Source organism: Rhinolophus hipposideros (genome assembly GCF_964194185.1).
Source record: "Rhinolophus hipposideros genome assembly, chromosome: 10".
NCBI classification, from domain to species: domain Eukaryota; kingdom Metazoa; phylum Chordata; class Mammalia; order Chiroptera; family Rhinolophidae; genus Rhinolophus; species Rhinolophus hipposideros.
In genome coordinates this window covers 45696370-45723392 of record NC_138056.1, presented here as the reverse complement: position 1 = coordinate 45723392, position 27023 = coordinate 45696370, and the positions used below count along the sequence as shown (strand labels likewise).

The 27023-nt window shown below is 41.1% G+C and overlaps 3 protein-coding genes across 3 annotated transcripts; 2 read left to right on the top strand and 1 right to left on the bottom strand.

Moving 5' to 3' along the window:
* Positions 1 to 237: 237 nt before the first annotated feature.
* OR52B4 (olfactory receptor family 52 subfamily B member 4) lies at positions 238 to 1178 on the top strand (the record flags this gene model as incomplete). The annotated part of the gene is given in 4 exon segments (XM_081063711.1): positions 238 to 300; positions 304 to 520; positions 523 to 815; positions 819 to 1178. Coding segments are annotated over 4 exon segments (933 nt in total).
* Positions 1179 to 2198: 1020 nt separating this feature from the next.
* Positions 2199 to 13018, bottom strand: TRIM21 (tripartite motif containing 21). Its single transcript, XM_081062992.1, has 7 exons — positions 12962 to 13018; positions 11523 to 11967; positions 10950 to 11045; positions 9627 to 9857; positions 7779 to 7801; positions 7021 to 7121; positions 2199 to 6753 (listed from the first exon to the last, which is right to left on the bottom strand). The coding sequence occupies exons 2-7, from the start codon at positions 11928 to 11930 to the stop codon at positions 6185 to 6187; spliced, it is 1428 nt and encodes a 475-aa protein (XP_080919118.1). The 5' UTR covers positions 11931 to 11967; positions 12962 to 13018; the 3' UTR covers positions 2199 to 6184.
* A 12362-nt stretch (positions 13019 to 25380) lies between these two features.
* LOC308503809 (olfactory receptor 51G2-like) lies at positions 25381 to 26334 on the top strand (the record flags this gene model as incomplete). Its single annotated transcript, XM_081063474.1, has 1 exon — positions 25381 to 26334. The coding sequence occupies one exon, from the start codon at positions 25381 to 25383 to the stop codon at positions 26332 to 26334; it is 954 nt and encodes a 317-aa protein (XP_080919600.1).
* Between the last annotated feature and the right edge of the window lie 689 nt (positions 26335 to 27023).

Sequence of the window (27023 nt, the reverse complement as noted above, 5' to 3'; positions counted from 1 at the left end):
CTGCTTTCAAAATGTTGTTGCCAATTTTCCTTTATCTTCTCTTCTGCTTTCTATATGTATGATTTGTTTTTGTTATTTTACTAAGATTTTAGAGCGTAGTAAGAGGAAACAGTGATAAAGGTAGGCATTTAACTTAATATATTTAATCAGAAAACTCAAGGAAAACATTTATATGTAATCTCTGTTTTTCTTTATCTCTGTTAGGTGAAGTTCAAGTCCACCCAGCCTGCCTCAGGAATGGCTGGCTTCAACCACACTGGTGTTAACCATGTAGTCTTCTACCTGCTGGGCATCCCAGGATGAGCAGACCTGCACATGTGGATTTCCATTCCCTTATTCATCTCCTATGTCTTTGCCCTCCTGGGAAATGGTCTTATCTTCATTATTCTCACCAAGTGCAGCTTCCACAAACCCATGTATCTTGTCCTCTGCATGCTGGCTGGAGTTGACATTTTCTTTGCCACAACAGCAGAACCCAAGGCATTGGCCATTTTCTGGAGCAATAGTAGGGAAATCTCTCTAAGAGCTGCATTGCCCACCTCTACTTCCAGCATTCCTCCTTCATTTTTGAGTCAGGCATCTTGCTGATTATGGCATTTGACCGCTACATTGCAATACATTACCCACTGAGGTACACCATGATACTCACCTACTCTTTAATAGGGAAAATTGGTCTGGCTGTTTTCTTCAGAGCACACTGTACAATCTTTCCCAATGTATTTCTTCTGAAGAGGCTGACTTTTTACAGGAATAACATCCTGCCCCATACATTTTGTGAACACATTGTTTTGGCCAAATATGCCTGTGATGACATCTGAGTAAACATTTGGTACGGATTTTTTGTCTTAATGTCAACAGTGATCCTAGATAATGTCCTCCTTTTTGTTTCCTATGTTCTGATTCTTCATGCTGTCTTCCGTATCCCTTCCCAAGATGCTCGTCACAAAGCTCTGAACACACGTGGCTCCCATATCTGTGTCATTCTCCTCTTTTATGGGCCTGGGTTCTTCTCAGTCCTCACGCAGCGCTTTGGACGCCACATCCTGCTACATGTGCATTTCCTGCTGGCCAATGTCAGTATGCTGGCTCCACCTTTGCTGAATCCCATCATTTATGGGATTAAGACAAAACAAATACGAGACCAAGTGATTTACATGTTATCTCCAAAACAGAAATGACTTTAGGGTTGGCAGAGACTTGTTTCTCAGAAATTTTGGTCTCTCCGTGATGTGCTTTGACAGCAGTAAACAAGACAACTAGAACTGAGTCACCGGGAGAAATGGCTCATTGAGTTATGGGCCTCTGGAGCAACCTACTGAGACTGTGAGACTTGCCTCTTTGATCAGTGTGAAAGCAGTACATGTGGGTTGACTGAGATACTTACAGATTATCATTTGAGGAATGGACAGGTTGCTCTCCAGTAGTCAGGTCAACTCAACTTTGGAAATAGTCTAGTTTAGATAAATAGTAAGTTTTCTGTCTTGAGCTATGTAAAGCCCTGAGCCATCTCACCACATTCCTGAACACCCATGTAAAAGCTTCATTCCTTCAGGCTTTCTCAAAATATGATATGGGTGTTAAGAGCACATAACGGAGCTATGCTCCTAATATTTTACTTTTTGGGAGTTGTTTCTCAAAGATCACCCCCCTTAATATGGTACAGAATAAATTCAGATTCCTTTCCAGTAGGTTTCCATATTACTTCCATGCAATTTGTGCTTCAGTCTCAAGGAATTGTATCTCTAATTTCTCCATGTTCAGTTATGTTTTTAAGTGTACTAGTGCATTCTTTCTAATGATTAGTTTACCTTGAATAACTTCTCCTTTCCTTGACCTTTGAATGAATTCTCATCATTCATCTTTCAATGCCCATCTTGGTGTCATCTATTCAATGAAATCATTATTAACCACCTGATCCCAAATTTAAGTACTACTTCCTCTGTGATATAATACCATAGTGTTGATACTTCTTTTGAAAACATTTACTTCTTTTTATATAAGTATTCCGTAGAAAAATGATAACAAGAAAATTAAAATTAAAATTGCACATGATCCCACCACCCAGAGAAATTTACTGTTCCATTTTACATGGTAATACATTTACAAATCTATAATAAATTTAATGGCTATGTTTTATATCTTTTAATTATTTATTAGGACAGCATGCTTTAAAAAATTCCTTTTTACTCGTTGAGGTAACGTTCACCTTTTTATTTTGTAATACTTATTTTTTTTTAACAATTAACAATATAAATTCTATTCTAGGGACACTTTTATACGTAAGATTTGTCTTTTTTTGTGTATTAAGCTTTGCATGATTTTAGCCTTAAGAAGAATTACTAGGTCTGGGATATGAAGATTTTAGGCTCCTCTGGCACATTGAAAAATTACATCTGAAGTTATTAATTTTCACTTATCAAAAATACATAAAAGTGCCAACACTTATTGCACCCTTACTAACATTTAGTAAGTAGTTTATTTAAAAACTTGCTATGTATAGGGTGAAATTATTTTCTCATTGTCTTTTAATTTGAATTTATTTAGTTAGTAGATACATTGAACAATGTTTATCATGCTTATTGGATACTATATTTCTTTGTGGATTAATAGTAAAACCCATTTATTGAACCTGTGCAAAGCTTATTTCATACCTTATTTTATTTAATCTCCACATCAGACTCATTGTTTCCATTATTTCCATTTCATAGTCATGTAATTTGAGACTCAGAGGATGCATAACTTCCCCAAGGTATTAATATTTATTGAAAAAGATTTCTCTGGTTATAATTTCTGTAATTTTCTTTGGCTGGCTTTTGTTTTACCTAAAGAGATATAGGAAATATTTTCAAATCCATGATTCTTTTCCTTTGTAGGCTTTATTGTTTTAATGTTAGACTATTATCGTCCACCTAAGTTTTGATTATTATTCTTAGATTTTTTTTTCTAGTTTTTTTTTATGGTGTACTTTTAAATATTTAATTGTTTAACAACAAATGTTAACAAGTAAACAAAATTAGACAAAATAAAGAAAACAAACTTCAATGACTAATATTCATGGTTGCTAAGACATGGGAACCACCAAAGTGTCCTTTGATAGATGAATAGATGAAGACGTAGTACATATATACAACGGAATATTACTCTGCCATAAGAAAAGATGAAATACTGCCATTAGCGACAACATGGATGAATCTTGATATTATCATGCTAAGCAAAATAAGTCAGACAGAAAAAGTCGAGAACCATATGAGTTCACTCATATATGGCACATAAAACTGAAAGCAACAAACCAAGACAAACAAAAACTCAGAAAGACAATAGTTTAGTGATTACCAGAGGGTAAAGGGAGTGGGGAAAGTAGAAGAGGGTAAATGGGGTCAAATATATGGTGACAAAAAAGGATTTGACTTTGGGTGGTAAACACACAATGCAATACACTTGTGTGTGTGTGTGTGTGTGTGTGTATAAATAAATCTCAATAAAGCTGGAAGGAAAAACTTCCAGGTAATATACAATGGCATATTATTCAACCATAAAAAAGAAATCCCATCATTTGTGACAACATGGATGAACTGTAGGACATTATACCAAGTGAAATAAGCTAGAAAGAGAGACAAATACTGTATGATCTCTCTTATATGTGGAATCTAAAAGTTGAACTCATAAGAAACAGAAAAGCAGAATGGTGGTTGCCAGGGGCATAGGCTGGGGTTAATAGGGACATGCTGGTTGAAGGGTACAAACTTTAGTTATGAGATGAATAAGTTCTGGGGATTTAATGTACAGGATGATGACTAATTAATAATACGGTAGTGTATATTTGAAATTTGCTGATCTTTAGTGTTCTCATTACATACACACAAAAGGTAACTATGTGAGGCAATGGATGTTAATTAGCTTGAATTTGGTAATGATTTCATAAAGTATACATATATATTTAAGTGCACACCTTAAATATATAATTTTTGTCAATTATACTACAATAAAGCTGGAAAAACTGAAAATGTAAGTTTCATAAATAACGAGGGGGCACCATAATTTTTAAATTTCTTGATTACACCTTTATCATACAGCTGTGATAGAACTAACAAGTATGAAGATTAAACATGATCTTGAATATGCATGACACAGAATAAGCAGTGGATAAAATTTTTAACTTCCTCTGCTTTACCTTGTTTAACTTCAAAATTATGGTGTAGTAATTCCCACCTCTTCTAATTCAAAAGAAAGTTGAGAATCAAAGGAAATTATAAGTCAACAGGTCTTATTTGCTTTATAAAAGATAATATTAATCAATATTGGAATTGGTGCTAGTAGAATCTTCCCTCATTTCTCAAGATAATTTTTGTGTGACATGCAGTGGTATACCTGGATCACTTGTTAGTAATTACTGGTGGGGATAAAAGTTGAGGTAGTATGAAATCTATACCACTTAATTCCTTTTAGCGGAGAAGAGGGGATGGTAGTACGTCATCTGTATAATGTACATCTCCAAGTATCAGGGTAACAGGATATGCCAAAGTCTTCAGATTTTGAGACATAAGAATATTTAAGTTTACATCATTATGTACTGTCCTCCCACCAGTATATCAATTGAAGGGAACAAGGCATCATTTAGCATTGGTCAACGCCAAGGTAGAAACAGAGTAGCACAAAAGCTGATTTTATAAGCTACCTTTCTTTTTAAAAATATTCCTCCATGACCCTGACATATGGATTCTAACTGTTCTCCATGACATCCCCATTCCTATAGGACTGAGTTCTCCTGTTTTCTTTCTTCAGTTTGTCAACCAATGCATTGCTTGACTTTGCCAACTTATATTATTTAGCTCTGTAATGTCCTTTTGCCGGAGAATTTTATCCTTCCTCCAAAGGACCTCCTTTCTGTCCAGTGTTAAGATAGACCATTACTCATCCTTAGAAACAACTCTTTTATCAATAAACTCTTTTCAAGGTCACTGACATCTTTACATAGTACCCAAATTTTTCTTGAAACACTTAGCAGATGTGCTGAGGGCACATCTGAGATTCTATTTTAGATAAGGAATCAAGGTTCCTGGAATGACAGCCGGGTGCTTTCTCATAGCCTACTATCACTCAGGTAGATCTTTAGTATTCCAACCTTAAAAGCTTAAACTCAAGAAAGTGTTTGTTGTCACCAGGTGATGCTGTTACCTCAGCTCTGGCCTTCATACCAATCAGGGCTCAACCGGAGAAGCAGAATTAGTAAGAGATAAAGACTGAGATTTATTGCAAGGAATTCACTTACACAACAATGGGGGCTGGCAAGTCCTAAATCAGGAAGGGCAAGCTGAAACTCTTGGGCATAAGCTGAAGTTGCTATTCATAGGTGGAATATCTTCCTCAGGGAAGCCAAAGTTCTGCTCTTAATGCCTTTCACCTGATTGAATTAGGCCCACCCTGTTTATCAGGACAATCTTCTTTACTTAAAGTCAAATGATTATGGACTTTAATGACATTCAGGGCGACATCTAGATTAATGTTTGATTGAAAAACACTTAGCCTAGCTAAATTGACACATCAAAAAACCATACACCTTCCATTTAGATTGATATGCCCTTTAACCAACTCTATCATTAACAAGATATGGTTGGGAAATAAAGGGGGACATAGGGGAGCACAGCAGGCTGGATATTTAACTTGGTAACCTAAGGAATGTATAATTCAGCCTTTCTTTAATAAGTGTGGCTTTTTTCTATAGGCAGTGTGGAACCACTTATGGTCAGAAGTGTGTTGTTGGTCAGATGTGTATGAGAACAAGGATTGAATGGGATACATTGAGGCCAAATATACTTAGGAAGCCTTTTTGCACACCATGTGTGATATATAATAGAGATCTCACCAAAGGCCTAGTAATGGAGAGAAGAGGACAAAACTTGAATCGCGTAAACAAGGCAGAAACATGTTTTGGTTAATCCAGATGAGTTTGGACCGAATATAGTTTGTTTCATGGAGGGAACCATAAAGAAATCTAGGGCAGGAATATTGATGTTCAAGGTGATTTGACACAGACTTTCAGTGACCTCCTTGCCAGTCTGCTTGCTGGTATCCTGACATCTCTGCAGAGACAAAGGTGGTTCAGAGTTCCTGGGAAAACGAAACAGGGTCAGTGGATGAGCAGGGGTACCCACGAGGTAGGAGTAACAGTATCTAGAGAGAGCCATCAACAGTCAGTGGATCCGTACCGTCCCATGCTCAGTGGACGGAGGATTAGAGGGGCAGAGTTTCTTCCTCCATCGTTGAATCCAAGATTGAAGAAGGGACGCAGGGGTCCAGTGAAGGCACATTCAGAGAAGGTGTAGATGAGGGAGCCGTGGTCAGTGATGTTGTAGAAGGAGACAGTGCGGGCCTCGTAGTCTAGGAAGATCCCAATTTGGCGTGGAGGCACCGAAAGTTGGAGGGGAGTCTGCGGGCAGGTGCCAGCCTCATATTTTTGTTTGTTCCACAGCCAAATTGTCCAGAAGCCATTGTTGGGGTTAAGCAAAAAATGCCCCTTCCTTTGCACAGAGTCTCTACAGACTCCTAGGTCCCAGGCTGCCTTTCCTGTCACATCGACTTCCCAGTAAAATTTTCCAGATTCGAAGCTCTGAGAACCCAGGACCATGGGATAAGTATCAAATCTCTCCTCCGTTTCAGGCACCTTCTGCTGGGTATCTCCAAGCTTCACTAGTCGCTGATCCTCTGAAAGGATGAGCCACGGATTGGCTGTGTGTGGATCCAGAGTAATGTGTACTGCAGAGAGAGGACCGGAGTCAGGCTGGGACAGTATGGGGAGGTCACTAATCCGGTGCTAGTGGTGAGGGGATGAGGAAGAGAATCTCATTATGGGAGGAAATGACCCCGCCCAGCCAGCTGCAGCTCTTGCCCTGACCTTTGAGGAAACCACCTTCCCTAGCTCCACCTACTCCGATCTGAAATTTCTCCCCGACCCTGGCACATACTCTGTTATACCATTCTGCTGCTCACAGGCCAGTCCCACATTCCTGGCACTCGCCTCACCTCCACACGTCCTCAACATCTTCTTCAGCCCTGGCACATGGCACACACTCCTCAGGTCTGGGGAGTCGATGTCCAGCTCTTTCAGGTTCCAGGACTCACTCCTGCGGGAAATAGAGTTAGAGACCCCGTCTCCAACTCCTACCCCAGCCCCAAACCCTAATGCTATAACCTGCCTTGTGGATGACTGATGATTCAATCAACACAAATTTATAAACACCTCTTATGTTAGGATCCCTGGGAGTGGGAACCAAAAGGAGGCAAGATATAGCTCTTATTGCTGCCTTCCTGGTTACATGGGCCTCTGTAGCACGTGGATAGACTGTATCTTGTCTCTGAGTCTGAGGTCACCCTACAAGCACATTCTGTTTCATTTCATAGGCAGGGTACTGAATCATTCCCTAAGGAACGATAAGGAGTCTTACCTACACTGTGGTTCTTACTCATGGCTCTTTCTGGGACGTTTGTAACTGCTTAGATTTAGATTTTTTTTTTTAAAGGAGTCCCAGGAGGCTGCAGACTCAAAATTTCCCTGTTTGTCGGGGTTTAACTTGGTGAAGATGTTACAGTTCAGTTACTGTGGGCAACTCACCAATTGAGATACCCATTAATTAGCCCTCTGAGATCAGAAAATATTTTATGGAGGACTAGGTCTTTGACAATAGAAACTTCAGTGCATGTTTTTCTAACTCAAGAACCTTTTTCACAGGTGTATATGCTTCCTCCCACCCCCTCCTCTAACAAAGAAAACCTCTCCTTACCTTTCCAGGACACTTTTCACCTCCTGAGGGAAAAAGAGACAAAGTAATTTTCAGAATCACTGGTTCACCATTGAGACTTCAGTCTTGCTACCCTGAGGTCCACAAAACACTGCTCTGCCCCATTCCACTGGGCCATGACCCAAAAGACATTTTTGACTAGGTTGGAGCAGAAAGAATGTGTGGATGCTTCTAAGGTAACCAGAAACCTATAGGTAAGGAAAGGACGATCAGTTTAAGGACTCCAATTCAGAAAACTCATTAGAAAGACCAGATTCTTGGGGAGAGGAAGGGAGATGGGAAGAGTAGAAAGGGGCCAAATAGCCCAGCCTGGGTGAGGCCCAGAGATAGTGACAGGGAAATAGACAGGCTAGGATGCAGATATTGTTCTTTCTCATTTGTGGGCTTTAGTTGTTTGGGGAGAAAAGGCTGGCTAGTCAACGCTCTGTCCTCTGCTATAGTTAATAGCTATTTCATGTAGGTGAAATAAAATCACCTGGTAATATTCTGTTGCAGGGGTTGGGGGCCCTTACCTGGGAACTCGCAGGCTCCTAGGCCCAGTCAAAAGTGCATTAGAAGCTTGGCTCAATGTTGGGCCAAAGCAAGATTTAGATAGCAGGAAGGAGAGCCTGCCAAGTGAAGCCAATCTAGTCACCTTTTTTTTTTTTTTTTTCACCACAGACCAAAAAGAAATGGCTTCATGACCACACTTGAATGAGAGATAGTGAAAAGGTACGGGACAAGAAGAACTGTAGAATGTTACAACAGAAGGGCCTTTTGAGACCATCTAGTTCCTAGACACCCAAAGTGAAGTAAACGTATCATTGGTGGATGTGACATAATTTTAAGTAGAACATACATTGGTAATTATTTTAATCTTACCTCTACCTCTTACTATTTGGGTAAATTTGGTCAAGTTATTCAGCTTTAGTCTTTCACTAAATCTCTTAACATCTCTGCACCTTAGTTTACTTGTTTTTAAAATGGGGATAATAGTAGTATCCACCTCATTGCGTTGTCATGAGGGATTGAATACCTGTCACGTAATATGTGCTATTGAAGAATAGGCAGTTATTATTATTGTTATGAAATACATTAGAAAAAATATCAGTAACATCAACACATGATTTCTTGGCTGCTATTGGTCAGGACAAATTTCCTTTTACACTAAATTTATTCTGGTAAAAGTGAGACAATTTGAAGAAAAATAACATGTTAAAATTGCTTAGGTAGTTCATAGAAGTAGCAGAAAACGTAAAGATGATAAATTTATGACTAAAGTTTGGGGAAACCCTTGTCATATCGTCCACTCCCTCCTCATTTCACAAATGGAGAAATAAAGTCTAGTAAAGGAAAAATGACTTAACCTAGAGTAATGGAGAGAATTACTTACAGGGCTGTGGCCTAGCTGCTGTCTCCTAATTTTTAATTCAACATTTTTAGTTATTTATGAAAACCTTCCCAAACACCCATAGAGCCTTAGTGGATTCTCTCATTAAATCCTCACAAAAATTCTTTGATATGTAGTATCATAATATCCATTCAGCATATGAGAAACCTGATAACTCAGGAAGATTAAGGACCTTCCTCAAGGTCATGAACTTGGTATATGTTAGAACAGACCCTTATCAGAGGTGTCCATTTTTAAAAATTGCTGCATGGAATATTCCTTCCTACATCTGTATTTCTCCATGCCTTAAATGCAAACCACTCATGGGTCCAAATTCTAGCTTGTTTTATTTAAGAAAATTCCAGGGACCAGGTTTACATTTGCTCTGAGGGTAGCCCTAGAGAACTCTGGCTTTTTTCAGTTAGTCTTTGAATTCAGAGTGGGAGCCTCTCCCACCTCACCTGCAGCAGTTCCAGCTCTGAGCTCCGACTCCTCCGTTCCAACTCTGCAATCAGCTCCTGCAGATCCTCCCTGCTCTGGGCCAGCTCCACTTCTGCCTCCCCCAGGATTCTCAGCTGTTCCCTCTCATCCTTCTCCAGCTTCTGCAGTTGCCTCTGCTCCTCTTCAGCCAGGAAGTTTTTCTGCTGCTCAAACTCTGCATGAATCCTCAATTTGTGTGTCTCAACCTTCCTCTTTGGTGTCATTGGAAAGAGAAATGGTTTTTATCAAAATCCTCCAAGCTTCAGGAATGGAACTGTCCATACCTACTTCTATTCTCTAGACTCAACACTGGTTCTTTTTGGGAATAAACACACACACGCACACAATCCATTTTGCTGGGAAGGTATGAGTAGGGGGGTAAGGCTTCTGGAACTAAGAGGGGAATGGGATTGGTAGGGGGTGCACTGTAGCTGCCCTACAACCACTGCTGCATCAGCCCATGTTATCAGAGACTTTCAACCTCTTTCAAAACCCAGTCAGCACCCACATGTGTCCTTTTGTCTTCCTATCTCAGAGAATTACTAAGACAGTAACACCTGTCCCCACCCCAACAACCTCACAAAGACAGGCTCACAACACCATTCTTAAGTCCTGGGGAAAGAAAGTCTTTGTGATATTCTTTGCTTGCCCTTTTGTGTTAGTGATTGAAGAGTCACCGGATAACACAGGATGACCCTTTTTGCCACCACAGGCTGGTACACTTCCCCGGTCCCAAATCTTCGTCTTCTGGGATCTACTGGTCATGAGTTCCTTCCACTTCTCTGGCCCTGACCCACCCCACCTCCAAATCACCAGTGAAGGACAAGCTTTAGTTCTCCGTTCTACTTTGAACCAGTGATCTGGACATGGTTAAGCAATCACCTGGTCAGACTGGTTTTCCTACCTCAGGCCTTGGTGGTTCCCTTAAGTCTGTTCATCACAGCCCTTTTCATTTCCTAACAGGCCTAGCCACTGGTCATCTCTCCTGGAATACCTGTCTCAGATCCCGTGGTGCGGTCATCCCCTAAGACTGGGCTCAAGGAACAGATTTAGGGTATGGCTTGTCCCTCAGCACCTTCTCCTAAGATTCAATCTTTGTGTCTGATTGGGAGCTCTCTTTGAGCTTCATACTCTTTATGCCCCTCTATCAGGAGACCTAGAGGACTACTGGTTTTTGAAGAGTGAGATATGCTGACTATCACTCCTCAGACAGGCATAGCTACGGTCAGGGCTTTCTTGAGGCCAGGACCCTGGACCCTGCCTAGGCTTCTGATCTAAGATTCCCTTTGGGATATGACTCTTGCCTTCCAGGCTGTTCTCTTCGTAGCAATATCCACTTCCAACTTCTCAACCAACTCTTGTTCTTGTCTCAGTTTCCCTAATGCCACCTGGAGTTTCTCCTGCACAGAAAGATAGCAGGTTAATGTCCAACCAGATCAAGAAGTAGGGTGGGGTAGCATGAGGTGGGGGAAGGTTTACTGGTTCTTAGAAAAGCTTGTGTGCAGAGAAGGGAGGACTAGTCTGATTGGGATAGGAATTCTGTGGATGGGAAAACTTTGGAAAAAGCCTCATGTTTCTTACAAAATAGAGCCACATTGTTGGGGTGGCAGAGGTGGGGGCACTATTTATTCCTAATTAACCAGGAAGCCACAAGGAATCATGATCCTTGTATCATTTTACCATAGCATCGCCCCTGCTCCTGGGGAATGAGAAGGCTGTGCTAATCCTTAATTTAGACATAAAAAGTGGGGGACACCCTTTCTCCAATATCTTAACTCTATGGGTGACTCTCTCTCCATGCCAGATCTGGGGAACAAAGCACTCATCAGGGCCTCCTCTCCTTTCTACCTGTTCATGCCTCTATGCCAAGGCCTCACCTGGTATTCCTGAGCGGCCTCCTCAATCGGCACCATGGGATGGTCACGGTGTTTCCGGGACTGCGAACACACCCAGCAAAGGGCCGTCCCATCTTTCTCGCAGAATAGGTGAAGTTTCTCTCCATGTACTCTACATAGCTCCCTCTGTGTGCCCTCCTTGGCATTCTGGCTGATTTGTCTTAGGTTGTCTACCAGGTTGGCTAGCTGGCGATTTGGCCGGAAGTTCCTGAGCAGGAATGTGTTCCGGCACACAGGACAGACACTGCCTCCACCTTTCCCAACCTGAGAGATGCATTCGTTGCAGAAGCTGTGGCCACATTCAATGCTCACAGGCTCCACCATAGGATCCAGGCAGACAGGGCATGTGACTTCCTCCCACATCATTGCCAAGGGCATTGCTGAGGCCATGAGGGGTAATGTTTCTATGAAGTGGCACTATGGAGATCTTGCAGTGACATAATGGGGAGAGGAGAAAAGGAAGGAAGAAGACGAGAAAGGTTGTGTGAGAAAAGCAAAAAAATTAAAAGGCAAACATGAGGGATAGTGACCCGGTGGGGGTTAAAACACAAGAACATTAAGCTGAATAACAAGAGCTTCTCCCCCACAGTCTGCTCCATTGATCCAGTCACACAGAAGGGGGAAGTGAATCCCCAAAAGACAGTGAAATTGTTGGGAACTTCAGCAATAAAGCTGTTTACAATTCTACTTTTATCACATTTATCTCTGCTTAAACCCTCAGTACACAGGCTTTTCCCATCCATCTTCTCCCATCTCAGGCCATCAGGCCATCTCAGGCCATAATATGAATATATACATAAGAATATTTATATTTATTCTTGTAAGTATATATGTATATCCGTATGTGTATATCTGTAGGTGCACCTATATATGCATATATGTATACGTATCTGTATATGTATATATGTGTATATGTTTATACAGACACGAATGTGTGGTTAGCACTCAGCACTCCAGGCCCTTCTCTCAGCTACTCCACCCTAGCAGCTTCATTTCCTCCAGGCATAGATCTATAAACTTCTAACATCCTAAACAACCCTGTCCCTCTCTCCTCCAGAAAGAGACTTTTGGAGATGGGAGTCTCAAGGATTGCGGACCTACCCTACCCAGGGCTCTCCTGGACCACCCTTCCTGCTAGGTTTCTGGCCTGGTGCTCCCAGCGTCACCTGGCCGCTCATCCCAGCTCTACTGCCAGCAATAAATAGGGCAGTCCTAGCTCCTTCCAGGTGACTTGGAAGTCACGTTCACCGCCCAGCCTCCTCCCAGGGCAGACGAGTCAGCGCGGGAAAAACTGCTGGGTTAGGGCTGAGTGAGCCCTGCTGCAGAGAAAAATTGAGAGTGAAGGTTCTAGGAGTGGGCACTGGTTGGAAGGGGCTTCTCAGGGAGGGCTGGGGTACCTTGGTCTAGCCAAGTTCACTCACCTTTTCAGGGGACTCAGCAGACGGCAGCCGGCTTTTTATTTCACTTTCGATTCCTCTAAAAGGCAAGTCTGAAAGGGAGGAAAGCACACGCCAGAGAGTAGGAGGAGCAAGAGGAGGAGAGTACACTGAAGGGGTGGGGAGGGACAGGAGACAGGGAAGAGAAAGTGGGAGGAGCGAAGGCGGAGTTGAGGGTCTCAGTATCCGAAGCTACTGATACCTCTGTCTAATATTTCTTGGAGGTTGGGACTGAGTGGAAGCTCCGCAGCATTTAGTTCTTCGTGCTCCCCCGTCATTGTCTAATATAGTAAAATATCGTATCCACTAGATGGAAGGGTCATCACCCCATGCCAACATGCTATGCCTACATTTGGGAGCAGCTCTTAGGGAGGTTTGGATGGAGAGAAGCTTGCCTGGAGCTCTCCCTCACATGCCACCATCTGCTGCCTACTTTCAGAAACAATTCCTTTTCAGGCGATTCAATATTTTAACTTAAGGGTGTAAAAGATTTATTGTGCTTGACCCCAAGGTAGCTATCACACCAGTGAGTGGTAAGAAGGGAATTGACAGTTAGTTGTTGAACACCAACTGTGTTCTTGTCACAGCTAGGGATTTTCTCAAGTTACTATTATTTTTATTTTAAAAATTGTAAAATACACCTGACATAAAACTTACCATCTTAACCATTTTTAGGTGTATAGTTTGGAGACATTACATATATTCACATTGTTGTGTAATTATCAGTACTCTCCATCCATAGAACTGTTTTTCATCATGCCAAGCTGAAATTGTTCCCATTAAACAATGATTCCCCACTCAGCCTCTGGCAACCACCATTCTATTTTCTGCCTCTATGAATTTGACTATTGTAGGTACCTCATATAAGTGAAATCATACAGTATTTGTCCTTTTGTGTGACTTACTTCACTTAGGGTAATGTGCATGTTGTAGCATGTGACAGGATTTCTTTGCTTTTTAAGGTTGAATAATTTCCATTGTATGTTTATCCATTCATCTGTTGATGGACGTTTGGGTGACAACTTCCACCTTTCGACTATTGTGAATAGTGCTGCTATGTCACGTTATATTATTTAAGCTGCACAACATTTTAGTGATTTTGGGGTTATTAAACTCATATTACAAGAGAGGACACTGAGCCTGAACAGAGTGTAGTGACTTGTTTGAAGTGACGTAGTAAGCATACTTGTATGATAACAAAAGAGCCAGGGAAGATCCTCATTTTAGTGACAGCTGGAACATAACAGGCTGCCCTGTCAGTTCAAGCAGAGGCTTTAGGAGCAGCTGGAAGGGATGTTGTTATAGTTGTAGAGGAGGAAGGAACAAAGAGGAAGGCTAGAAGAATCCTCAATTCCTTTCAACTCTGACATTCTTTTTCTTTTTTGTTCTTTTATGACTTAAGGTAAAAACATCAGTTGAACTTTGCTTGGTATATTCTATAGATTTAGGAAATGTAAACACACTTCATGCTTTTTTGAAATTTCCAGTTCTGTTTTTAAGATAATTTACTTAATGCAACCAAAGTGAAAACAGAATGAAAAAAAAAAATCAAAGGAAGAAGAGACCTGTACGTGAACTTGCACTCAGAAAAGGACTGGGCTTCACACCACTGCAGCCCCTTTGTTGTTTCCTGCAGGCACAGAGTTAAGTAAGCTACTGTCGGTAGAGGTGGAAAAGAGCAGAGGTCTCACTATAGGACAGGATTCAGTACCAACCCTGCTGTTTACTAGGCATGTACTACCTCTCTGAGTTTCAATTTATTAATTAAATTAGGATATCAATATTTATCCTAATATTTATCAATATTTATCCAGGGTTGCTTTGGTATTGCTCAATAATATGCACACAGATATTTTAATATGCATAACTGCAACAGTCCCCATTTTGGTAATTGGCTATATGAATAATGTTGCCACTCATTTCAAGTCCCCTCACTCGCTGCCAGTACTTTAACACTTCAGTGTTCTTTTCCTGGTGAGGTGACCCACACCTTCATTCTTGAAAGATCAGTGTTCTCAATGTTCCTGTTTTTAACACATTGGCCATTGCTATTGGACAATGATATCTAGGAATCTCTCTAATGTGTATTTTTGGTTTTCGGCATAGTCTTTCTTGGCCCTATTACATACCAGCAACCCCAGTTCTCCTTGGTAATAGAAATAACTCATTCCAGCCAGTATAGAAACCCCATCCTCTTCCTATTTCTTCAGTGGCTTAAGAATCCCCAAAGATCCAGGAGTAGTTGCAAATTCCCATTTCTTAGAATTAGATTTACTTACTCTGGTGGAAGGGTTTCTCCTTTTTATTTATAAGACCCTCCAAACAGGGCTGAGCCATATGTTGCAGGATGGAAAGAAAACTTTCTGTAAATGAGTTACTAGTTTGATGGTAACAGAGGTCACTTCCACTTTTCCTCTTGATTCTGTGACGAGTGTATATATACTAGATATGAAAAAAAAGTCACCATATATTAATTGCTGATTTTAAGCATGTACCAGAATTTATGAGACCGCCTAATAATCTCACAGGGTGGGGTTTCCAAACTGGTGCCATACCTGAGTCTTTAAAGGGACATCCCATAGCTTTATTGGTCGACCGTTTCCTGGCTGATGGTGTACATTGTAAGATCAGTGCATTCCACAGGGCAACCCCATTATCAGAATTCTTTGATTGTAAAATCAGTTCCTTGGTTGCAGGTGATATTGCTGGGATATCCTGATGGTGTAAGTTTAAAAATGGTGGTGCTGGCAGAACCAATTTAGGGGGTGTGGGGGGGCAAATGAATTGGTCTCTGGAATATTACCTAATTTGTGAGGACAAATTGCTCTTCGTTCAATGTAACTAACATGGCACTAGAAGACTGTCTTGATTCTCTTAGAAATAGTGAAGAATCTGGCTCAGAGTTGGCCTTTTATATCCAAGTGCCCACAGCAGCAGGGATAGAGGCTCTTCCTGAGTTTGCATTTGCCCTCACTAAGGTTTATCTGTTTACCACTATGAATAAGGATTCTTGTACATAAACCCACTAACCAAACAACAGGTGACTGGGGCAGAGGCTCAGCAACATCTACTGGGTGAATCATCTTATTTATCTGGTTAGAGGTACTTTCTCTGCATTGTATGTTATCTAGTGGGTATTCACATGGGACAAAAACATTTTCACACTCTGGATACTTTCCTGGAAGTTCCATGTATACTTCTACCCATAACTCTGTTACCAGTCTTTCAATCCTGTTTTCTTGTTTTTCAGCTCCTGACCTGCAGGCCAACCTGTCAGACACGGTGAAGGTGGTATATACGTAATGTACACCAATTCATCTTTTCTTTCAAGCAAAGTATAGAACCACTTGCTTCAAATTCTGTCCACTGGGAAGATTTTCCTTTATCCTTGTCTTTCAGGGTGAAATGTATAGGACGCCAATCTTGGCACCATCTCAGATTCTCTCTCATCCTCTTACTCAGTACCCTATCAGTGCTGGGACACCACTCCACACTCATACTGTCAGATTTGGATGAAACATCACACTGCAGGGTGTGCGATCCAGATTTCTGAACAGCCATTATAGGCAAATGACATAAGCAAAAAGTACAGGGAGTTAGTTTTCCATGAGGTGAACATTGACGGATGAGAAATGGGAGATGGAGAGAGTGGGACAAATAAAATCCTCTCCTTTCTCTCCTCTGGACAATTTCAAGGCGAAGTTTCTCCTTTTAGTTCTTCTCATTAGCAAGCCCACAGGCTGATGGCTGTGTCATTTTGAAACTCATGAATCATTATCCAGTGTGATAATGCATTTCATTGTTCTACATATTTTCTTGCCTCACTTCCCTTTCCCCCAACTCTGAGTGCTCTCCTCTCCTTCCTCTCCTCTACTCTCTTTGCCTGGTGAATAAAGATCACTAATTTAATCTTACTCCAATTTTATCTGGATGACCTGGTTAATCTTCCTCCAATATTTGCAATGCCTAAACCCAGTTAGAAACCAGATCACCAGAGCCTGGGAAACCCAGCAGTCAGGGATTAACCTCTGACAATGAAGACGGGAAATAAATATATTTGAGAGCAAACATGCAAGCGAGTAGCTCAATTTTATATACTTTTACATTTTTCCAGATATTCTTAATCATTTATCATCTCAATTTTACAGAATGGATATTGATGCATTTAGAGTCTAGATACTGGGCCCAGAATATCTAGTTTAATAATAGGAGTTTAATTGCGTTCTGTTTTATTTCATGTACAATGATCTTAACTTTAATCCTGGCAAGCCCTTTATTTCTATATATTTAAGGCCAATCTATTCTCAAAGTCTCAACTCAGACACCATCCTCTTATACAAAGCCTTCCCTATTTCTCTGTTGTCGACTAAAATAGAGAGTCATGTATCAATTTAGATTTTACACACACTTTACTTTCTTTTAGAGGCATAAGCTACTAGAGGATAGGATCGTTGCCTGATTAAATCTCTAGGTAAAGCACAGTGAATAAAGGAACCCCAATTTTGTTAACCACTTCAAAGACTACTAGATAATGTAGATTTCAGAATGAGTAGAATGGGGAAAAAAATCTCTCATGAGCAGATAGAATTGGTCTTAGGTTCTACCCATCTACTTTTATTTATCATTTTCTCACCCATCCCAGATTTGAGAGACAACTTGGCACCAGCCAAATTTATTAGTTTTAAGGCAATGAAAACATACAAAATGAGGTGCTAGAAAAGATAAAAAATTATTTCGTCAAAGAGATGTCAGTATTTCAACAAAACACAGTTAGAAATCCGTTAAAAATTATTTCTTTATCTTCAAAGCCTGAAACATGATAGAACCTGCAAAATTTCTAAATTTCAATGAATGAAAAAAGGGGTATGTGATAGGTGTGGGAAGGCTTATATTGGGGTGCAGCTCATGGAGGACAAAGATTAGTCTCCTAGTTGGAAGAACCACCTGGAAAACCTCAGGAATTGCTAATAGCCTCAAGCAGATGGAATCTGAGATGTCCTGTTCTCTGATCTGCAGGACACACTGGGACCTGGAGTGGAATAAAGAGGGGTCAGGACATTCTGCAGTGTAGCCTATTGCCTCTACATTGTTCTCCCTTCCACACTGGAGAGAAAGGAAGAGAGGATGCTGAAGTTAGTGAATTAAGAGTTCTGACCTTCTACAAAACAACTGAACAATTTGCTTAAGGACTCTCAAAGTCATGAAAACCAAGAAAAAACTGAGAAACTGTCATAGACCAGAAGACACTAAGGGGATATGATGACTAATTGCAAATTGCAATGTGGTACCCTGCATTGGATCCTAGAATGGAAAACAAACACTAGTGGCAAAACTAGTGAAATACAAATAAAATCTGGACTTGAGTTAATAGTAATGTATCACTAATAATTCCTTAGTTTTGACAAATGTACCATGTTTATGTAAGATGTTAACATATATACAAAAACTATACTATCTTTATAAATTTTATGTAAATCTAAATTTATCTGAAAATAAAAAGCTAATTTAAAAAATGAGCTCTGAGTATGAGTGGTGGTGGAAATGTGCTGTGCAGATGGGCAATGTAGAGGAGTCACATAGATTACTAAAGCCTGTTCTCAATTTCCTGTCGGAATGGAAAGGGAGTATGTATGGAGATTGTACGATGTGCCAGGTCCTTTTTTGAGTGCATTCCTACTCTAATATAATTCTAACAATGATCCCATGAAATAACCATTATTCCCAGTTTACAAGTGAAGCATAAAAGGAATTAATTTGCTCATTATCACACAGTTGATAAGTGATAGAGCTAGAAATAGATCATAGCTTTTCTAGTACACCATGCTTGATGGATAATCTCCAAGGGTAATATCAGGAGAGAGAGAGAGTGAGAGAGAGGAAGAGAAGGAAATATTGCTTCATCATTATAGGTTTATTTTCAACTACCTTCATCCCCTAGGTACAGGCATAAAGTTAGATAGAGCGCTTCTTTCTCCTCTCTGACACTCTCCCTGTGTCTAAAGCACTCTCGCACACCTCTTCGGCTACACTGTGTAATTTCTCTTTGGCAGAATTTGGAAAGAGCTCAGGCTCATTCTCTCTAGAAATGGAAATTCCACATTGCCTTTGTTGCTCCAGAAGGACAGAGTGTATCCCAGTCTCTAACCAGCCTCTTTGTCCCCACCTGCCTCCATCTGTCACCAGACAATTCATGGGGCTGTCTTTTTGGGAAGATCAGGTGCTCAGTAGGGGGCACCTTAGTATTCTTCTGGTGCTCTCAATGAAAAATCATAAGGATGTACTGCCTGATGCTTCCTTCCAAGTCCCAGAGCTGCCTGGCCCTGCACCCAGGGAGTTCAGGAAGGTCAACTATGAAAATCTCTTGTATTTGCACCCGGCTCCCAGCAGACTGGTTGTTTTCCTACCTCTACCAGGAGGATTATAAAGTACTGGTATTTATTGATACAGCAAGAAATGCTTTTCACAAACAGAGGGATAGCTGAGAGGAGATACAAGCTCTGGAACTATGGTGAGTGCTGGAACTAGAGTGTCAGTGGAGAGACTGAACACCGAGGCCTTGCACCACTTGCTTACATCAATGTTTCCACCCCCTGGGCAGCACTGAACCTTTCCACACATCTGCTGTTCATCCCTAGAAGACAATTAAAGCTTCACACAGTTAGAAAGCACCTGGAGGTAGAAGGAGTCTGCGGACAGTTTGTGACTGCCCAGGGGCAGGTGTCCAGCCTAGACATGTGTATGCTAAGCTTACTTCTGAGTAGAGCAGAATTAGAGCTAATCTTGGCTAAAGCATAACAGCATGGGGAAAACTTGTTTCCCTAGCTCCTCACAGTCTTTGCTAGGCTGGGGCTGCAGTGTCAGAGCCTATTTTTCTGTAACCTCTCTTTGGCCCAGGCCTGGGGCTTCTTCAGTCCCAGGACTCAGCTGGTAAATTCAGAGGCTTAAAGCCTTACATCTCCTTGAGTTCTGGAAACTGATGCCCTGTTGCCATAGAAATCTTGTGGGAAAAGAGTCTCCAACCTTCTCTAAGTTGGTTCTTTTCCTTTTGGTGGCTCATAGTTTGGCCATGAACAATTTGGGGATAGAATTCCCTGCTTAGAGAAAGACACAGTCTTTGCACTATTCATGGTCTTCTGGAACCTGAATGAGTAAGATGGTAGAGGGGTAGAGAATGTTGTTTAATGTTTTTCTTCATCCTTGGAAGAGTCTGCTCTACATTTATTCTCTCTGTCCCGCTGTCTTTCTCTCCCTGCTTCTCTCTCTCATTGTTTTTCTTTCCAGATACAGTTTTATCACGCTTCTCCTTTGCTCTCTCAGGAGACAGCTTCTTTTAGGAAAAAGTTCTTCTTAAGCCATGAGTCTATAATTAAACTCACACAATATGCAACATAGGGATGTTCAATAAGCACATGGACCGCTTATAATCTTAGAACTTTTCTGTGGGGAAGTTCAAGGATTGCTGCATATGAGCAGTCAGGGAGGAGGCAGGAGTGGTAAATGAGGAGATCACATAAATCTGCAATCTATTTCATCTTCTTTTGGGATGAAAATTTTCAGCATTAACAGTATAAGAATCTTCATAGCTAGCAGAAAGAAGCAACATAACACAGTGCTGAAGAATGTGGGCTCTGGAGTCAGACGGCTTAGATTTAAACCCTGACTTATCCACTTTCTTACTTCACGATCTTAGGTAAGTTATTCATCCACTTGGTACCTAAGTTTTACCAGGTGCAATGGGAACGATAATTATACCCACCTCACGAAGCAGCAAATACTCAAAAAATAACAATAGTTAATATTTATTAAGTGCTTATTGTGGGCTAGGCACTGTACTAAGTGCTTTGCATGTATTCTCATTTAATCTTTATGATGATCTCAAGAGACAAATACCACGTTTAAAGATTTTAGAGATGAGAATGCTGAGGAATGGACAGATGCACTAGCTTTGGAGTAAAACAGACTGTGCTTGAAGTCAGTCTCTTGTGCTTAGTTTTAACGTGGTCATTGACAGGTTTCCTCACCTCTCAGGCTCTATTTCCTTATCTATAGAAAGGGGATGATGCCATTCACAGGCTTTGGAAGGAGGGAGATTCATAGGATAATGGATATGAAATCCTAGGGTGTCTCTGCTAACTATTGTTTTCATAAACGCCTACTATGTGCTAGTCTTTCCCATGTTCACATCACTCTGTGCGGTCAGTATAATTGTCCTTTTTTTTACACGACAAGGACACAACATTTTGGCAAACTCCTTGTAACCCCCGCAGCATTAGAACAGGAGGAGGAGGATGCAGCCTTCCTTGTATCAGACACTGCGGCTTTCTTGAGTCTTGGGTGCAGGTAACTCGGCCATTGCACCAGGAGGATGAGCCACAACTTGTGTGGAAAGGTTGGTAAAATGTTGTGAGTGATGGAAGGTGAAGCCTGGCTGGATTGATCTGAGGACTTCTTCTTTTAGTAGGTAAACTTACTCTGGTCTCAAGACTGCATCTGCTTTAGAGGGAGATGGGATTAGAGGGATGGGACAGAGAAACCGGCCTTCAAATTATCTTGAGGGCAAAGGATCTAATAGCCACAAAGTGCCAGAACCACTTATTATATGAAGCAATTAAGCAAATAACCTCTGTCTTTAGGCCAGATGGACCTACCATCTAGCTTCATGAACTTGTGAAAGTTACTTGGCCTCTCTGAGCTCCAATTTCCTCATCAGAAAATGGAAAAATATCCCACAGGCTTAGAGGAATGAGTAAGCAATTGTGTAGAAAGCATTTATAAAAGAAATTTGTTAATTTCGGGCTCTTATTTTGTAAGAAAATAAGCTTAGGATCCTGGAGAAGAGTCAAAAAGCAAGGGGCATGGCAAAAAAGGGCACCACAGGATATTTCAAGGTGGACTTAGCTCCAGCACAGTGATATAGGGAATCTCTAGGGATCACGGAGAAAGGGAATGTCCAAGTTGCCAAGTGCTGGAGAAAGGAGTTCTCTGACCTTTGTTCAGGTGGCATGTGGTTGTCATTTTGCTTTGCTGTCATTTCACGGAAGCTTTGTACAAAACAATATGATGCCATGTGGATGACAGTCAGTGAAAACATTGCTCACAGGGGGCCGCCAAGCTGCTATTTTGTGTATTTTTCTTTGGAACTAAGTTGTATCCAAAGAAAAACAGTCTTTCCATTTGGGCCCTGGCCTATCAGATAATACATGTCTTGCTTGACAGTTTGGGAAAAGTTTCATAAGCTGTCTGCTAGCACATGGCCTTGAGAATCAGTGCTGAGCTGAGGTCAGGATTGTTCACTGACCAGATGTTTGACTTGCAGCCAGTTATTCAGTCTGAGACTCAGCTCCTTATTGTGAAGAGTGTAGCTAACATCCTTACGCAGTGTCTGGCACATGGTCAATAAATGATAACTATTGTTATCATTAATAATCACCGTCAGAAACTGATGGGTGGAACTGTACACATTCATTCTGGAACAAACAGTTCCAGTTCCTTTAGGGTATTCCTGCCTGTGTGAGTTTTCTTTGCTATATGTCATTTCCTAGCACAATGCTTTACACATAACAAAGTGAGTTTAGAAAGATGGCACTTGTAAAACAAATCAAACCATACATTCATCCCTTCAACAAAGGAATGAATGACACAAAGTTGAACCTAGACACAAAGTTGAACCTAGGAAGGCAGATAGAAAGAGTATATACTGCATGATTCCAGTAGGCAAAATGAATCTGTTATATTAGAAGTCAGGATGGTGGTTACCATTGAGAGGATGACTGCAAAGGGTAATAGGGGGTTCCTGAGGGGCTGACAGTATTCTGTTTGTTGATCTGGGTGATTACTTGTGTGTGTTCACTTTGAGGAAATTCATTAAGCTTTATACTTAGAATATGTAGGCTTTTCTATGTGTATTTTAAATTTCAACAAAAAAAGATATTTGAAGAATTATCAACTATGGTAAATTTGTTGAGGAGAAAGATGTCTTATGAGTAGTGTTCATAATGTTTAGGGGAGAGGTGTAACCAACTGAATTGGTTACAGCTGGTGGATGGACAAGGTCCTTCCCTTTCTGGACCTGGTATAAAGATCTTGCTTAGACCCAATTCTGCAGCATCAGGGACTAGTGATCACCAATAAACAAAGTTATGAAAGGAGACATCTCCCTAAAACAAATCTGATCACCATGTTTCCTCCCTATGCATGTACTCATTTAAATTTCCACACTTGCTTTTTCTTAAGTCTTTTGATCATGAGTCTAATGGAAGTTTGGACAGTAAATCAGAATACAGAAAGACTGAAGAAAGTAGGTAGGAGGCTATTATAACATCTAGACAAATGATGGTGATATTTGGCTAGATTAGTTTCACTGGGATCTGAAAGGAGGAGGTATTTCAAATATAGTTGATTTGGGGAATATGTTACAGAGTGAAAGATATACTGTGTGTATGTGTGTGCGTGTGTGTGTGTGTGTGTGTGTGTTTCCTGGAGATTTCATGGATAACGGGAAAGGGAGGAAGGCCTGACAGGTACTGCAGGGTGAGCTTTAGGGGGAGGGTAGAGAAATTACAAATTGTGGTTCTGCAGGACAGTCTATAGTGCAAAGCTATGGCAAGCTACTTAGTAGACAAATGGTGATGCAGTCCTGTTGCTGAGGACGGAAGCTGCGGAGACTATGGAGCCTAAATGTGTAATGTGACTTTGTGGGAATGAATGAGCTTACACACTACACTCTGGGCTCCTTGCTTAACATTATTAACCGTGGGGTTCTGAGCTCATGCTTCTCGGCCTGACTCTTCAGGCGGTGCCCCTCAAGTACTGTCAGCCTCACCCTTCTGTCTACAACTGAGAACTTCAAAGTACCTGGGGCGGTCATAACAGCTTTTATGGTAAAAGGGACAAAAAAGAGATATTTAAGAGGAAAATGCCTTCAATTTGAGTCTATGTCCATAGGACTTCTCAAAGGCAGAGTCAGAAGAAAACGTGCAAACTTCAAGGAGACTGAGGTGGAGGTGGGGTTGTTGGGGAAGAAAGAATCTAACAAAAATGAATGCACCTGAGTTCTCATCTTGTTTACCAGACTTAGCTTTGAAGAACTCTTGAATACTTCTTCTAAGCCAGGGGTTTCTAAACTTTTTTCAATGTTTTTTACCAAGGGCCATATGCGGTAAAATACAAAACAGCCGGGCCACTCACTCGAGGTGAAGTACGTATTGCCTCACCTGGTTTATTTAAGTAAACTAAATATATTTTTGGAATTTGCTGTGGGCCAATTAACAATGGATTGCAGATCGCAGTTGACCCGCGGGCTGAAGTTTTGACACCCCTGTTCTAAGCCAACCAATCTTCACAGGAGAGAAATTTGTACCATTGAACATATTGAAAAGAACCTTTGGGGCCCAAAGGTATTTCCAGAAAAATAAAGAAAAGATGAAATCATACCATTGCGACAACATGGGTGGATCTTGAGATTATTATATTAAGTGAAATAAGTTAGAAAAAGTCAAGAATCATATGATTTCACTGATATGTGGGATATAAAACTGAAAGCAACAAAGGAATAAAACAAATACAGAAACAAAAACTCATAGACATAGACAGTAGTTTAGTGATTACCAGAGGGTAAGGGGATAAGGGGGGTAGAGGAGGGAAAATGGGATCAAATATATGGTGATGGAAGGAGAACTGACTCTGGCTGGTGAGCATACAATGGGATATATAGATGCTTTATTACAGAATTGTACATTTGAAACCTGTGTAACTTTACTAACAATTGTCACCCCAATAAACTTTAATAATACATACATACATATATATGTATATATACACATTAAAAAAAAAGAACATGTTAGTCGCGTAATAATACCAAAGGCAAACCCAATCAGCCTCTTTAGAGGATAGTTTTGAAAATACATCATTTGTTTTAATGTGTCCTTTCTGGTGTATTTGCTAACATGTATGTCAAACTGTGGAAAACCTGCCTCTAAGAATAAATAGAAATGGAGTCTATACTGCTTGTTCCTAATATAATCCTAAATTTCAACAAAAGTTATTCTCCTTTTTTCATTATTTTGTCTGAGAATACACTCTGAAGATGGGCTTTGGGTGTAGCTTAAGTGGAAAAAGGAGGTTGTTTAGGCCCAAGAGAAGACTGATACTGAGAGGCTAAAGTAATAAGCAGAGATTAACTCATAAAATTTATTCAATACTATTTATTCAAAAAGATTAAATTAACCAGGAAATGAAGAAGAATGGGAAATGAAGGCGAATTCCCCTCAGGGGAATAAGGTTTCTTTCAGGGCCCAAGAAAGGGTTATGGGGCTCTCTTCCTTTATAAAGACTTAGGGTCTTTATAAATGATGATCAAATGAATGAATGCCTCTTACTCGTAGAACGGACAACTCCCTCCTGGAATGTTCTCCTGTAACACCAGCTCTTCTGGACATTCTACCTTCCTCCTGACTGGCTTTCCAGGCCTGGAAGCTTCTCATCATTGGGTTTCCATCCCCATCAACCTCATCTGTGTGGTTTCCATCATGGGTAACAGTATCATCCTCTTCCTGATCCGCACAGATCCAGCCTTGCATGAACCCATGTACATCTTCCTGTCCATGTTGGCGTCCTCCGATCTGTGCCTCTGTGCCTCCACCTTCCCAACTATGGTGCAGCTCTTCTGGCTGGGTGCTCGTGAGCTGCCCTTTGATCTCTGTGCAGCACAGATGTTCTTCATCCATGCCTTCACCTACGTGGAATCTGGTGTGCTGCTAGCCATGGCCTTTGATCGCTTTGTTGCCATCCGGGACCCTCTGCACTACGCCACAATTCTGACCCACTCAGCTATTGCCAAAGTGGGAGCTGCCATTCTGGTGAGGGCTGTCCTGCTCAACCTCCCAGGACCTATCCTCCTGCGGCAGCTGCTCTTTCCCCAGGTCAGTGTACTCTCCCACTGCTACTGCCTGCATTGTGATCTCGTGGGACTGGCCTGTTCAGACACCCAGATCAACAGCTTGGTAGGCCTGGTTTCCATCCTCCTCTCACTGGGCCTTGACTCCTTCCTGATCATGCTCTCATACGCCCTGATTCTACGGACTGTGCTGGGCATTGCATCACCTGGGGAACGGCTCAAGGCACTCAACACGTGTGTCTCACACCTCTGCATTGTTTTCATCTTTTATTTGCCAAAACTGGGGCTGTCTGTGCTGCACCGAGTAGAGAAGCACAGCTACCCTGCTCTGGCAGTGCTCATGGCCAACATGCACTTTTTGGTCCCGCCCTTCATGAACCCTATCGTCTACTGCATCAAGTCTAAGCAGATCCGCCAGGGCCTCTTAAAGAGCTTCCAGCAGAAAAGGGTTGATGTTTCCTAGAATAGCAGAAGATAGCATGACCCCTGTGGGCCAACCTGGATCTTGAGGTGGAGGAGAATTAATTGTGAAGAGTTAATTTTTGAGGTTTTTAGAATGATTCAGTTCTAACTGTTGAGCCCTTTGGGGCACTATCATCTTCTATAATTATAATTGTTGGGGACTGAGACCATTGGAAGCATATCAAAGTATCACCTTGATAATCCTTTCATGGCTGTATTGGATTAGAGCTGAACTACTTCAGACTGACATATACTGTAACATCTCCTCACCTAGAGGCCTGAACCACACTGAGAGGATGTGTGTGCATATCTATTTGTGCAGGTACTTCTCTTCTTTTCTCCACTGGACTCCTCCACTATTTTATTTCTAAGCCTAAAAAAGAACTATAATCCTAGTATACATAAGAATATTATGTCTAAGTAAGCTATATTCACCTTAAAACTGGCTCTTTTCTCCTAAATTTAATGCTAACCAGCTCATATACCAAGAAATAGAAAGGGGAGTGGGTGGTGGGAAATTCATAGGACAACACTGTATGTTCTGAATTTATTTAGCATTTATTTACAGCTCAGGGAGTGATTTTTTTCTCTTGGTTCTCTTCATGTGTGTCTCTACTTTGAGCTAGAGATAAAGTTTGGCCCTGCCAAACCCAGGAAAGCTCCTCAGTATAACTTCTGAGTAGTGCTCAA